Below are 15,437 nucleotides of genomic sequence, written 5' to 3'. Positions count from 1 at the left end.
GAAGATAGATAGATAGATCAAAGATAGATTGAAGATAGATAGATAGATCAAAGATAGATTGAAGATAGATAGATAGATCAAAGATAGATAGACTGATAGGTAGACTAAAGATAGATAGATGAATAGTCAACTAAAACGTTTGTTCCCGTAGCCATGCTAACAGGCAAATGACATAAATATATATATATATATATATATGTTCATTCCGCCGTAACTGTGGTTAAATGAATCTGTTAATGTTAGTCAAGTATATAGATAGACAGATAAATAGATGAAAAAGACTGCTACGATTTGTTTAACGGATGAACGTCTTTCTCAAACCTCCCTCGCCATCCCCCCAAGATGAAAGAAACTGTATGGGTGTATGCTTAGAATTCCTAGTCATCATAATCTTCTTCTAAGTCTTCCTCTCCCTCTTCATCATCATCGTAGTCTTCTTCGTCTGGGAGGGGGAGATCCGGAGGCGAGGATGCGGCCTCGTGGAATTTCAAAGCAACCTGAGAGAAGAAAAAAGAGAACGACAGAAAACAAGCTTTGAGAGAAAGAAGTTGTGCATCTATAGACAGATTCAGAGGGTATGAAGAGAGAGCTAGTCACCCCTCATCTATATACGTAAGAGGCCGCCGAGTTTCATTATATGTACATGATAATAAGATGATTTCGTTCCTCTTCTAACGATCTCGCTCCTCCTATTATCCAGAAAGAGATGAAATTCTCTACAACGCTCTCTCCTCTCACTGAGAAGAATGGACTCCATAGAGTGCATGGAGAAAAAGAGAATGTGTAGAGGTCATCTGATCTCCATATGAACCCCACGTCGCTGTGGCTCCCTCTCAGTTTACTGCGACGTGTCCTCTCTCTCTCACTCGCTTGCTATGAAGAGTTGAGAGGAAAACTCACCAGGCTGTTCAAGACGAGGAACGCGAGACCGAAAGCAAACTGAATGAAAAACGCCTGCAACGAAAAGATAAGATATATACACTCAAGCAAAGAATGATGCATGCATGCACCCTGGCTAGGAAGTGAAGACTGCATGATGATAAGACACCTGTAATGCTTTTGGAAGGCTTAATCACGAGAGCAACCCAGAGATGATCTAGTACAACAACATACATGGATGTCTCCTTCTAAAATTCTCTAACTAACTCTCGCCGCAAGCTTCTACGATAGGAAACCGTTAGAGCCGAAGAACTTGATCACGACATATATATACATATATGTTCATGTATATACCCTTGTCATGTGAAACTGTGATGTATATAGATGCTGTATATTGTAGTAGCACGTAGATGCGTGATACATGCCACATGCGTGCATCGTTTACATTCCTACATTTTCTATATAAAGAATATTCATCATACCACATGCAGTTTTCAAGATGTCCTCTCCCTCCTTCGTCTTTCATTGAGAGAGATCTCTGTTCTTTACTGCACCATCACGCTCAGTCTCTCTTCTCATTCCCAGAAGAACAAACAAATCACCACTTCCATCACAACGCCAAGGAGACACGCAAACTCCAAGAGAAAAGAAGAAGAATAGAACTTTAGCTATGGAAGTCCCAGCACTTGACTGCTTCTTCTGGAGTCGGAAACGAGAGAAGGTATTCTGTGGAGTGAGAAGAGGCTCAGTCGTACGATCTCATCATCTATATGAAAAGGATGATACCGATCTAAAGAGGATAGAGGTGTGAGGTGAGCTCTCCCTCCCTGCCTCTGTCTGTCTGTCAATATCCACCACGGTCCCATCATACCTTCCAGGGCATCGCAGCGAGGACCTCCCTCGGAGTTCTCTTCACGCACAATCCCTACACACAAACGGGAAGGGGACATTCGGGCCATCTAAAAGCATGCTTGTCTCCTCTTCCATTCATTCAGCAGCAGTGAAAGCCCATCTCATGTTCTCCTCTTTTCTTCTCCCCTCTTGTATGATCTTTTTTCTCTCTTATCCACACCTCCGTGCCTCCCTCCCACTCAGCAGTCCACCACTACTAACCAAGGAAGCCCCTCGCTTCACTTTCTGCGGACTGTGTCTTGGAGGCCTTCCCCCCTTCCATCTTACTACTCTGGACACTATTCAAGGACGACTCCCCAACCCTCCAGAACTATCTATCTATCTATCCATCCGTCCATCTATCTATATTATATAGAGCTGTGCCTGTCGGCGTGATTGATCGACCGCACAGCCCGTCATCGGCCTTGAAATCTGAACCTCTGAGCTCAGTCGTCCCTATATCTATAGAGGAGAGTGTCCCTGCGATAAGGAGGGAACTTCTAAATCAAAGATTAGTATTCTGTACCGAATAGAGGCCGGCCTAGGAAACTTGAGATTGATATGTCTATAGAGAGACACTGGGTCAAGACCAACCATCCACCAGTTACAACTATGTAGGACGAGATTTACCGCATGCGTAGAGTAGACTCCACAAGACAGGGAGAGACGATTCGCTGCAGATCCCAAGCAGAATTGCTGACAATCTTGCTGTTCTGACTCAGACATCCACCGCCTCTGATAGAGACAGGGGGGGAAGGAGACAATCTGAATAGCATTCAGTTATGTGGAGACAACTCCTAAGCCGATGAAACTCCTCCCACACATCCACCACTCTCCGGGTGGCTTCTTTAGTAGAGTTTTCCTTATAACAGAGTTGTGATCTGCGGTGTTGGTTTACCTCAAGATTGGATTGACATCTTTGAACAAGAGCTAGCTGAGAGAAGGGTGTGATAGCTGTGCTTAACAGCGCTGAAGAGCAAAAGAGTCGGGAAGATAGACTCAACCACAACAGACATAGACATAGTCACATCTCAAACACTCCCGAGTAGGCGAGCTTGCCACACCCCATCATGTAAGATGGGTCGTACGAGATTGCAAGTCGCCTGTCTACAAGAGTCTTCACTCCGTGGAGACAGTTCTACTTGACATATATGGGAACATGAGTGCCGTATGCGTTGTCTTGAAAGTAAGTCCACTCCTGGTGACCGTACAGCAGCTACACGGGGCTGATAGGATACCGCCTGTGTTTACTCTCCGTCATATTCCCAGGCACGAGACACCTCAACGCAGTTAGACTCCTCATCGACAACTTGAACTTCACCTGGTCTTGCATGCTCTTCACTACACAACACTGCGTCAGCAGCACAGCTAGCTACTCTACTAAATGATACTATGGCACCTCGGTCATCTTATACGGTGAGCCACTGTTCGCAGTTGCCTGAAATTCTATGGCACGCGGGGGCGTTCGGTTACTCGTGACGAGCACCACACACGAGAATGCACAGGAGCTGTATAGGACAAGAGAGAAGAGGAAGTATCCTGACTCGAGATTCAAGCGCGGCTGTTTTGGCAGAAGAAAGAGTAACAAAGGAGGTGAAGGAAGGGAATGGTCTGACAGCTGTGAGTAGCAGTGGAAAAAGATTTAACTCTTGCTAGAAAAGAAATCAGAAAGAACCCCGAAGGATATAGAAAACGAAGAGGGGCACTTACAAGTCACGTCAACTCGTTGAGAGACAGACTGTGAGAGTTGGGTCTCTCTCCCTTATGCCATCTATGAGAGTGTGTACTGTAATAGATAGATAGACAGATAGATAGATAGGACCATACCGCTACGATTCTATGAGCTACCCGGGTATGACTCTATTTTCAAGCCACACATAGGTAACAGCTAAACAGATACATCCGTAGCTTCTGACGAGGAAACGCCTGATCATCTCGTATGCCGAGGAGAAGTGCTACGTAGATTGGGGACATGTCTCCAAGATCTGGCGACAGAAGACGTGTCTGCTTACTTGAGAAACAAGCTCTCATGGTGTACAGCTCAACCTGATGTAGACTTTCATCTGCCTGACTTCTTCTTCTTTCCCCTCCTCCCCCGTCATCAAGAACATCATAGTCGAAACGTCTTGTTGAAGTTCTTCCGTCTCGCAATTCCGTCGATCGTAAACCGCCACGAGGAATATGACTTGATCGAGTTTCAGAGTGTCCCCGTCCGCCTCTACCTCCATATCCCCCACGTCGCGATCTCGAGGAGACCCTCGATAGACCGTTTCCTCTCTTTCCGTTATATTCACTCGAAGTATAGGGATCAGGATCACTACGATGACCTAGGAAGTCAGCTCGACCTTCCCGACTACTGCTACTGTGGGTTCGATTCCACCCCTTGTGCGTACTGAACCCTGCGTTCTTCCTTGTTCCATCTCCACTCTGATCCTCTTCACATACAAGAGAGTCAGGCCTCTTTTCTACGAACGGCTTACTTGAATACACCGGATGGAACCTAGCAGAACCAGATAGTGTGTTTTCTTCTTGAGACATATTTGGCCTGCCTCTGGTGCTCCTAGATTCTCCTCTTCTCCTACCCCCGAGAGCTTCGGATGCACTATGTCCATCTGCGTACTGATAGGTATGTGTTGTACATCCTCTCTGATTCTTCCCCCTTGAAGAAAGAGAAGAATCTTGGAATGCTCTCTCTGTCATTCGTGAGTTTGCTCTGCTATCCACACCATCACGATCGGTGGTCCAAGTGTAGCCACGAGGAGGATTGCTTGCCATGCTGTCTGAGCTCATTCGGCGTTGTAAGAGAGACAGACGTTTTCTCTTCTTTCTTTCATCTCCTTCCCAACGTCGTCTCGATGCTGATCCATGTGGCGAATCTGCCACAATGAAGTATCCGATCATTGCCTGGACACCATCATCTAAACACCTTGAAAGAAGGAAAGGTAAGAAACCACCGAAAAACCCTCCTACGCCATCAGCAACGTATGTCAGGCGTATCATCTCGATCATGCTGACGTGGAGAAAACGCGGTGTGAACAAAGACGAGAGGGGGGAAATAAGAGACCGAGGAAGAAGAAAGGAAGACGATGAAGAAGTAGACTGAGAAGAAAGAATCACGCTTGACGGACCTTCAAGCACAATCATACGCGTCGCCACAGTAAGAAGGGGATACACCGCACACTCCGATAGAACCTATAGATCCAAGCACACAGACAATCGCAGAAATAAGATTTCGAGGTCCTTGTCTAAGAGGATGCATGTCCAGGAAAAAAGCATCGACTCCCACGCACTCCCTCTCCGAGCCATGAAAAGCAGAAATAAAAAGACAGGGGCGGACGGATGACACTCCACATACCGAATCAGGGGTCGCGGACATCTCCCAAATCGGTGGTCTAGACAGAAGTACTCCAACGCGAGCAGCCAGTCAAAAGCTTTTCAGGACAGCGGGTTGACTTGGAGAATGAGCGAAGAGAAACTACGCATCCCACACCGTTCTTGCCCAACCATCTACGTCCCTACCACTCACTCTCACGGACATAAATGACTCCCTCGTATGTATGTGTGGATTCATGGATTTGTGTGTGTGTATATGTATATGTATGTTCTACCCTTCTACACGGGTTGGGGTGTGTGCGCCAGCCTTAATGTGTCTGTATGCATGCGTACGTCAACGGATTGACGACAAAAAAGAATAACATAGGTCAATGATTCTCTTCATCCCACAGGAGGCATCCTAACTCAACTGGAAGCACGCCTACACACAAATAGAGAGAAGCTCAGATAGATATCCATATGTATACATACATACACGCATTCAGATACGCGTTCACCGGGTGGTCTGTCATTGACTTGGAATGCGATTCTACAGACACATATATGTACTTATCGTGCGTAAGTCTATACATCTATACAAGGATCTCCTTTAGGAGTAACCACAGGTGTCTCGACTGAAAGAAAAGAAACACATCCAAAACGTTCACACAAACAGCGATACAGATGAAAGACGACTGCCCCTTGATCTTCCACTGAGTTGCCCAGTATTTGGCAAGCTCATTACAACCGTCAATAATCCTATCATACTAACTACAACACAAATTTCTCCACTTAGATACACCCGCCTTGTCAACGGCTCGTTTTGTGAAGAGCCTGGTGTCCCCTGAGATTCTCACCTTTAGCAGGATCGACGCAGTTGTTTTATCGCGAGACGTTAGGGGTCTACTTTGGGGAACACGTACAAGGACAGTTTCAAGATTGTCCTCATCTCTCATTGTTCCTTCTCGCTCTTCTTCTTCACTATAGATACTTTCATCATCCATCTCTCCTCCCCGCCCTAGACGACTGTTGCGCTCGGAGATTCGCTGCCTACTCAAGTTGTCAGAATGAACGAGAGAGCGTTGTGTATGTAACCCTTGTTCCAGTTGAGAAGAAGGACCATACTGAGAAGACGGTTCTTGTCTAACTTCGGTACGATTCCCCTGGCTTTCATTTTTCCTGTCATCTTCCTCCTGTGACACTAGAAGCTCAGGGCGTGTAAGGGATACAATATCCGCCGCGACTTCAGCGGCCTGTTCAGCTGGATCGCGAAGACTATCGATTTCTGGACTGTCTTCTGAGATTTCGCTCGTGACAGAGCCAATGCGACGTAGACTTGTTGTTCTACTGAGGCCTGCCGTATCTTCCGATGCGACGGCACCCCTGACCGAACTGCGTGGAGCGAAAGTGGCTCGACTTCTCGGAGAAGAATTGCCCGTGTGAAGACGAGGCAGGAGGAACGGGAAGAAAAAGGAGAAAATCACTGAAGGAGAAAAAGCATGGAAGTGTATGACGACAGTGTCGTTGTGAGAATCAAAAGATAGCTAGCTAGATAGATAGATTAAAGATAGATAGATAGATAGATACCAGTTTGTTGACATCTCTGTCCTGTGAAGTTCGAGGTATTACCAGAAGCCTCACGGAGAGATAAGAAATGACGCAGACCAAAAGACACCACTGCCCTACGTTCACAGCTGAAGGGTATCAAACAGAAAGAAGACAAAAGGACGACAGACAAAAGAGAACATTGAGTGGTTGGATGGAAGTATCGATGCGCGAAAAAGAGAAGACAGGGGAAAAACGATTTATACCACGTAGGCAAGAAGGAGTTCGGATGACGACTCAAGTCTTGTAGATAACCTCGAGGCTACGCTCGATTTTGATCTGTCGCTCCGCGGTCTTAGGAAATGAAAGGCACGGGCAGGAGGCAATGCCGGGAAAGGTCTATCTCTTCTTTACCATTCGCACCAACCTTTCAGCGAGAGCTGCTTTTACAAGGCGCTGTGCTGAATGGAGCGAAGCTAAGGCCCACTCTCATGTAAAAAGCAGAATCTCTAAAGAAAGCTATATCTGCTAACTCGTGAAGATTCATTGAGCTGTCAAGATGCACGTTGTCCCATGCCATTCTACCCGCATATGAGGACCTATACATCTGCGTGTACATATATGTACATACATATATACCGCTGTATGATGCGAAGACCACTATCGAGAGCCTCTCTGTGTAATGTGTACATCCTCCTTGTGTGGGCCCTGAGACTACCGTAAAACATAGTCGCACTCTATGTAGTTCACGAACATTTAGTTCAGAACAAGAAAGCGATACACTCATAAGCGCGGCGGCTCGGCCGACCTCCGTTCAGATCTAGGAGGGATGGCGGGCTATCCCTGGACGCCTCCGTCCCTCCTTAGGAAAGCATGCACGTACCATAGCTCCCATCACACACAGCACGACAGACCGTGGCCGTCGGTCGGAGGCAATAGCGAAGAAGAAAGAAGCCGACGAAATCTCTTCAAGTAACAAACATTAGAACAGAGACAAGTACATTCCTCTTTACACCCAACTGCATCTTAAACATATCCTAGAGGTGGAGTTTCGTGACTACGGGAGTGTGCCTTGTGTTCTTGAACCAACTGCTACAAATGGAAACCAGCCTTGTTGAGGCTATACACGTACAGGCATACGTTATAGCGCGCAGCTGGTGCTAGGAGTGAAGAGCCTTCTCTGTTCTGGGCTCAACCTGTCCCTCCTAGATCCGTCCAGGCACAAACACTCTTTCGCATCTATATACATCGGACCAAGTATCCCATTCCATCGTACTGCAGGTGAACGTTTCCTGTATCGAGGAGAGCAGAAAAAAGAACTCACAGGTCGAGACAACGTGAAGCCAACCAAAAGTTTCAAGGGGTGTCACACACATTCGTCCTTACGGCTGTCCTATGAATACACTACCTAGACACTTGGATGCTCGCCTCTTTCGAATGTAGACGGGATAGGCACTCGTCTCTCTCCGTAAGACCTCTGCCTACACAGCACGTGCACCGTCAGTGTGAAAGTAGAGGAGGACTCTGCCGTACTGTTCTTTCGCAGTCGCTGTCACCTCTGAGGTATAAAATGTACTGGTCAATTTACTAGAGGCCAGGCTGCGTCCTTTGTTTGTATATATATGTATATGTCTATATATTATCATAGTACACCCTGGCAAAAGAACACACGAAGAAGTTTCATATAGGCACCCACACGACAATTTCTCTGTCCGTACCGTGCAAGTATGTGGAGTGTTGCAGGGATGATCCCGCGGAACAATCCAGGAAGTCCCTCATGGGCGTACACCTACAAAGAAAGAAACCGACGCATGAACCCCTGGCAGCTAGTTGGGCTGGAACATCTCTCCCCTTTTTCACTAGCACAGCAGCGACATGGCGCAGGGCTATATGCGTTTGTAAATGCCCAGCAACTTGACTATACTCCACGTACGTCTAACAAGCCACCAGGAGGAGCAACGAGACAGCCACTCAGTACGACGACCGACGGAACACGGTGGACGACGACCATCCTTGTCGTCGTTCCTCTCACATACGTACACACACGTGTTTGCACGCTTAGTCTCCCTTAGCAAAAGAGAGGACGGAAAGGCAGTCATCCTCTGCAGGGGCTACCTTAGCCCAGTGAAACTCATTTGTATCCACCCAGAGAAAGACATCCATGCGGCATGTATTACTAAAGCTAGAGTGACGAGACTATCCCTTTCAAGCCTGAAGACAAGATAGACAGTGGGCCACTCACTATACTGAGCCGGGCGCAGCAGCAGTTTTTTCTGATGCCCTCCAACAAAACCGAAATCAGAAGAAGAACCCCAGGGCACCGACGGTCTATCAGGACTGTTCAAGTGTGGAGAGTGTCTTTGTGATTGAAGTCCCTACATACTCCCCCCCAGTCAATCAAGGCAAGAAGCCAAACACAATCACACCCCGTCCAACTCCTTACCACTTTGATCGCCGCTGCGGTGAACTTGAAGATATTGATGCTCCCAAACGCCGCAGCAGCACACTGCGCAAGCAGGGGACGAGGGGTGACTTTGCGTACGTATGGGTCCTGCTGACGCTCTGTCAGGGAGGACGACGTAGATGGTGATGAGGACGAGCTCCCAGGCAAGAGATAGGCTTCAGTACGAAGAGGCGGGAAAGACAAGCAGGGGACTGGAGCAAGGTAAGGAACACAAAGCGTGCGGCTTTGTATCTGCAGAGAAGGACAAGAGACCAAAAGGCATGGAGACCAGTTCGACATATAGAATTGGAGAAGATCCGGGTTTCGGAGCTAAGAACGTACATGTCGGAAGTGTACATACGTGACGGTTAGTTTATACACATACACCTCCATCCTGACGTAGACATACGGGGAGGACAAAGCATTGGTTCATCACGTGCCTTCTGTAACCCCTTACGATTCTGTCGGCAAATCTCGTAAGGAGTTTCCCGGAAGATTCAAGTGTACCCATAGGGGATGATGCTGAGAAGTGTACCGAGTCAGTTGGGTAACTAAACCGTCGTTCGGCTATGATAGCACTTACGCATGCAGGCATGGAACCCTTCGTACAATGGAGCTCCGGTGGGGCCTATACGTACAGTGGGAACTCGGGACGCAATGGTACACGATGAACAGCGGTCCTTGCACCGGCTGAACTTGGCGTCTTGTCTCACTGTGTTCTACAACAGACGACTCCGGCACGACACACTTTCCTAGCTCTCCGATCAATGAAAGGGTTCGCGAAAATGTTGCTTGCGTGGTACCGCTGAAGCGCTGGAACAGTGCGGCGCATCATCTCTCGTAGTCTGCACGAGGGCATTCCTATCCGCTCGCCACTTGGCACCTAGTTCCCCTGTATGAGACAGGACACGACCATACACGGAGATAGCTGACCCACCGGCCAGCCTTCGCGGGTTGGCGCAGCTTACTGTATGCAAGGGGTATGTCAGGAAAAATAATCCTGTAAGAGATACGCGAAGCACTGGCTTTTCGTCTCCTCCGCTAGCCATCCCCGCTCCCGCATTTACAAAGCGGGAAGATGCTTGTGCCATCTTTTCTGGAGCGCTTGCTTCCCGTCCACATTCTTCTTAGAACGATGTGTGGTGTCTAGCAAGATAGACACCCAGGGCTCCTCCTTCCCCTACTTATCCCACCGACTGCCACACACGACAGCCCCCCTCGCACATCCGCCTAGAGACTTGTATCCCACACCACAGATAATGGCAAAGCCAGTGAGGATGGCGATACGAGAGATTCCCAACCAAACCGCCGCCGACACATGCACGGTACCTCCTGAGTACCTGCACCTACTATCACGCATGCCTGGGCGCCGACCCAGGAAGGCGGGCGCGCGAGTGAGAGCCAAGACGGCCGCCGACAAGTTTCAGAGCCCAAAGAAAAGAAGCAAAGACGATGGGCGCTTCAACAACAACAGCCACAAGGCTAGGGAACTATTCGGACTGTCCCGCCGCTCCATCGCGGAGGGACGCGTGCCTGTTGATATTGTCCACGTGACGATCCGAATATGGTTCCGGCGAGAAGGAAGGTGTGTCTCGAAGTCCCACAATCACTGAGTAACGATGAGAAGCAACCTCTGCTCGAAGAAAGAGACTCTGGCGACTGAAGAGAGTCTCGCCCCGGTACCCTTATATCTAGGGTTACCACGTTGACTATGAGGAAGAAGAGAAAGCGGCTCCTCTACATAAGAAACGTGTGGCACGCCGGTTTTTGTACCCCATGTCGAACCAGCGCTCGCTAGTGAACATAGAGCATAAATCCAGAATAGGCAGTGCATGCGCAGAATGACAGAAGCAGACCCATACAGGCAATGGCTGAAGAAGATGCCACTCCTAACTGAGTGGGACAGTCCGAAGTGGTGCAGAAGCCGGCGTTCGGAAAACGTGGCCAGTCTGCTTTCAACGACCGCAACCAACCCGAAGAGCACTGGAACTTCGGGAAAGGGTCGCCCACAGCAGACGCGCGCCTGAAACAGATCCCACAAGGGCGCAAGCGAGACCAGAACAAAGCAAGCAAGAGGCAAGGTAACGGAGTAATCTACAGAGGGGACCAGGGGATGAGCTAGGAGAACAAAGAAGGACACACACGGGGCACAAAGCGAGGAGCTCGACGTTAGGGGGCATGCACTGCTTTTGAACCGGCAAAAAGTCTTGTAGGCTAGTCGTTGCGGCTGGCTGCGGCTGATGGTCATCGAACTAACTAGAAGAAATCATTGAACTGGAACTAAGAAAAGCCGGAGGAAGCTTTGGGGTGCGAGAGGGGGCAAGCGGGTTACCAGAAAAAGAAGCTTCTCCCCGGAAGCCAGTTTAGGCCGCCGTCTTGTATTGCACGCTCGGCGCTGCTCTTGCTTTGCAGGTGCTGAGGGTCACTTGTCTGTGCTTCTGCCCATCTTCCTACGGTATTGCACATGAGTTTGTCTTCGCCAGGCGTAGTTACGTAGCAGTTCCGACGGGCTTCTTGCGTCCTAAAATGGCCCTGTGGTCTACATTTTTGCTGTCGTTTTCTTGTGTCGCACACAACCGAAAAGTATCTGTGCTGGCGAGGCCGTCTACTGATAGCCCAGTGTGAAGGCAACTGTCTCTACGGGAATCGAAGCAACGCGCGGACCCATGGAGGAAGAAATACCTACGACCCTGCTTTCGTTTCTTCAACCCGTAGGTCAACCGTGTCATCCGCTGTCCGCCCCTCGCCAACTTTCACTACGGAGGTGGACCACCCGCGCTACACTAGTGCACCCTAACACGGAAAATGCAAGGCGACTGCTGTTAACCACTAGCGCGTCCGTGGAGTCGTCCGTTTTGAAGTCAGTGCGCCGCCGTTTTCCTACTAGTAACCGGTTGGCAGGAGACAGTTTCGGTGAGGGTATCCCGGAGTTTTCACATGCCGACGCTCTCAGCACTTGTCCGCGTCTGTCTGAGGGCGTGACGTACTGTTTCCCGTGCCGGAGATGAAAGCACTACACACCTCGGTCCGGTCACCGAGGAGCGTGACCGGCTTGCATTACCACTCAGTATTTTTCCACGTGCGAACCTACGCCACCGCAGCCGTGCGGTTCAGTACCGAGATCGCTCCTTTTCCACCCCGAGAATACCTCACTATTCCTTTTGTAGGCCTGCGTACCCCGCCGCACGTGTCCGGGGCGTGGGCTTGAATGCGACGATTGCTAGACGAGACCCGCTAATACTTCAGGAATCTACCTCACACTCTAGCGGGACCAGCGACCGAAGGCGGAATTTCCCGGGGTCAGGAAACAGGGAAACGCTGTCCAGGCTAGGCAGGCCGTCCAAAACTGAAGCGAGTCGGAGCGGTGTCGACACTAGAGGTATAAACAAGAATAGCCAGCAGTTCGTTCCGGAACACAAGTCTCCCCCGCGGCTGCTCAGCAGAGTGCACTACTGTTGTGCGTCCCCACGTCTTCGAGAAGTTTAAATATGCAGAATTGAAAGGAACGTCTGCATACAACAAACTGCCGTTGCCCCACAACGGCAGAAAACGGATGAGTTGCGTACTACCATGAAGTACTGGCATACATACCCGGTCAAAGCAACTCAGAGAGAAGGCTTTCTTTCTATTCCTTGGCATGGAAAAGAACACTCCGTCAACACAGCACTTGAAGTCATTCACCTAGGCCGCCAGCGAAACAGAAGTCTATCGAGCTTGAACGCATGGAGAGCAATTCCCTACGAGCACCCGGATCCGCAGCAGCGTTCTTTCATTCGACTGCAGGGCTGACTACCGCAGCTCAGCTAACGTGGTTGACTTGTGCCAGTCTCACAGCCACACTTGCCACAACAGGACCCTCCACGGAACCTTCATGTCTGCGCACTCGCAGTCTACGCTGACCATCTCGCGCAGGGCCGGATTCGACCTCGACCCTTCCAGACACGTAGCCCGCAAACCATCTTGTGCGACCCTCTCTCGAGACATGCTACACCTCTGCCCCAACAACAGGCAGGACAAGCTTGTGTCCATACCACCTCGCATGGACGTAGTAATAGAAGAAGTCAACATACAAGAGAGTCTGCACAACTCCTCCGACCCAGCTAACAACGCTAATGTAAGGAGGCGTCTCCGTCATGTACCTATAAATCCAGTTCAGGATATACATGAGCCTGTAGAGACCCATACAGGCAACGTAGTGAGACGTCAGGTTTTCAACTTCTCTTTGTCGCTGCAGCATGAGAAGCTGAGGAAGGATCGCGACGCTCTCAAGCCAAATTGAGAAAGTCCAGCAGAGATCATAGAAAGCGAATGAATCAGACGTGACAATCGAAATCACCGCACACGGGGGTAGCAGATAAAGGTAGTGATTGAACGAGTCAGCCTTTGGGTCATAGGTCTGAGAGATTGGAACCTTCCTTTTCATCAAAAACATCAGATAGGCAGTAGACAAGATGAAAATAGATTTCATCGCGGTGTTGTACACACTTATGAAAGCATACGTTATGTCGACGTATCGGCATATGAACACAAGTAAGTAGCACTCCTGCATCCGCGCCGATAGTCCGGCGCAGTTCTTGCTGCGGTACAGCTTAAACAGAAGAAGAAAGATCGAAACGAGGTGGAGCATGTCCCCCGACAAACGAAATACATTCTGCGCCATTGTCCGAGAAACGCTAAAATGTCAAGGTCTGGAAAATTGTATACCGCCTGCCCGTAAACAATGCGAGGAAAATTCCAGCGCTTTCTTCCAGAGCAGTGTTCAGTCACGACGTTGGCCTGGCAGAGCAATGTCTGGAGTTCAGAGTTCTCCCACTAGCAGGCAGAAACGAAAATAGAACAAGACGCAAGCGAAGGGAGAGGAAAACCTTAAGACACTACAAGGCGTAGAAGGATTCTGCAAGGGCAAGTCACAACGAACAGTGGCCCGGACAGTCAAGACGAAGCCAGGGGAGCTAGGACCTTCTTGCCTCACTGATCAGTTATCTGTCTAACAGCCAAAACCGAGGAAGATTCCGTCCGAGTAGTCACAATGTCCACTTCCCTAATGCCCTCCTACGAAGGCGACCCGTTCCTAAAAAACTGACGGCGAAATTCAAATGAGTGCTTCGGTGCAAGTTACATGTGAGCGTACACAGACATTTTAGCTCTCCCCCTCACAAATTTCCAGACCAAGGATCTCGAGAGTCCCCCCAAACACACCAAACTCGCAATTGGCACCCCCTTCGACCCATCGACGCAAGCAGCGGACAGCAGCTAGAGCTTGATAGAGTCGCCTCAAATCATACGCAGCGGGCAGTCCCGTAAAGCAACGGCTCCAGGCGGACGACGAACCTTCCAGTCCCTGTGAATGCACGCGGGTGTGTTGCACGGAACCGCAAGCGGCGATCCCCTACAAGGAAGAACTTTCAGCTTGATTCTGAGTTCCACTTGAAATAAAGGAGCGCATATACAAGCGGGGGAAAGAAAACCCCAACAAAGATACTCCCTGTTCAGCTGACGACACCACCGTGTTTGAGGAATCCCACATGTGACAGGCAGCTCCCAAGGAACATAGATTTAGCGGGCCAGTGAAAGGACCGCACAGAAAGCACAGCTGTCAAAAGCGAGCTGGGAGAGTCTCACGCATGGGGGCACCCGAGAAAGCACGGACCTCGTCATTCACCGACGCAACCACACCAGCGCAGCACCCCCAAGCAGCAGCGCAGCCCGAGGAACACCCCAGATCCCTAAAGTGACACAAAAGATAGGTCTCCGATAGGTACGTAGCGACCGTCACCCATCAGAGAACAGCCTTTCCACGACAAAGGTCTCCCCTTGTCTCCCAAGGTACACAGAGGTCGGGGGTATCCCGGGGAGTCGCAGATGAAGAAACCAAAGCTAACAGGACGAAAGCAGGGGCATAACAACTCTCCCAAACGCCAACTGTTCTGCAACAGCGTTCCTCACCATGCTTCTTGCGCGCCAAGCTCAACACTCGAAGCCCCATCGAACAGTGAGAAAAAAACCGACAGACTGCCCACGCCACAAACAAAATTCGCATGCACCAGCGAAAAGAAGGCTCCTACTAGAGCCTGGCTCCTTCGCGACCCGATGTGATCGGATGGATCGGATGGTTCTGATTGCCGACGACCGGCATCGGTCGTCTTGCTGCGTAACCCCGAGAGTCAGGGAGTGATCACTCACTCGATTGCCACTAACAAGAAGAATCTGGGCGTCCTCGGCTTTTCATGTCATTTGCGGTCCCCGCTTGTCGCCGTTGGAATCGGAGCAACACCGGCCATATTCTTGATACCATTTGTAAGTTATGTCTCGGATACAACATTGCGACAGGGGGTCTTACTTGGGCGACGGCTTACCCGCGTGGGAA

General features: G+C 49.7%; 1 protein-coding gene across 1 annotated transcript; it reads right to left on the bottom strand.

Annotated features, from left to right (window-relative positions):
- Window positions 1-203: 203 nt before the first annotated feature.
- On the bottom strand, window positions 204-15,396 carry CSUI_001897 (uncharacterized protein). Its single transcript, XM_068062100.1, has 11 exons — window positions 11,403-15,396; window positions 10,039-11,093; window positions 9,071-9,322; window positions 8,346-8,416; window positions 7,511-7,593; window positions 5,940-6,565; window positions 3,783-4,962; window positions 2,669-2,739; window positions 1,751-1,804; window positions 901-954; window positions 204-497 (listed from the first exon to the last, which is right to left on the bottom strand). Exons 2-11 carry the CDS (start codon window positions 10,159-10,161, stop codon window positions 378-380), a joined length of 2,634 nt encoding a protein of 877 aa, XP_067925922.1. The 5' UTR covers window positions 10,162-11,093; window positions 11,403-15,396; the 3' UTR covers window positions 204-377.
- Window positions 15,397-15,437: the final 41 nt, after the last annotated feature.

Source organism: Cystoisospora suis (assembly GCF_002600585.1).
Source record: "Cystoisospora suis strain Wien I chromosome Unknown contig_783, whole genome shotgun sequence".
In the NCBI taxonomy this organism is placed as follows: Eukaryota; Apicomplexa; class Conoidasida; order Eucoccidiorida; family Sarcocystidae; genus Cystoisospora; species Cystoisospora suis.
Note: the sequence above shows the minus strand (reverse complement) of the source record. Positions and strands in the feature narration are given on the sequence as shown.

Excerpts from the sequence above, each read along its gene's own strand:
- CSUI_001897 (XM_068062100.1), bottom strand. The coding sequence starts at position 10,161 with ATGGCACAAGCATCTTCCCGCTTTGTAAATGCGGGAGCGGGGATGGCT. Across the intron at positions 9,323-10,038 it reads TGACATACCCCTTGCATACA|ATACAAAGCCGCACGCTTTG; the intron begins GTAAGCTGCGCC and ends CCTTCTCTGCAG. Across the intron at positions 955-1,750 it reads TCGCTGCGATGCCCTGGAAG|GCGTTTTTCATTCAGTTTGC; the intron begins GTATGATGGGAC and ends TTTTCGTTGCAG.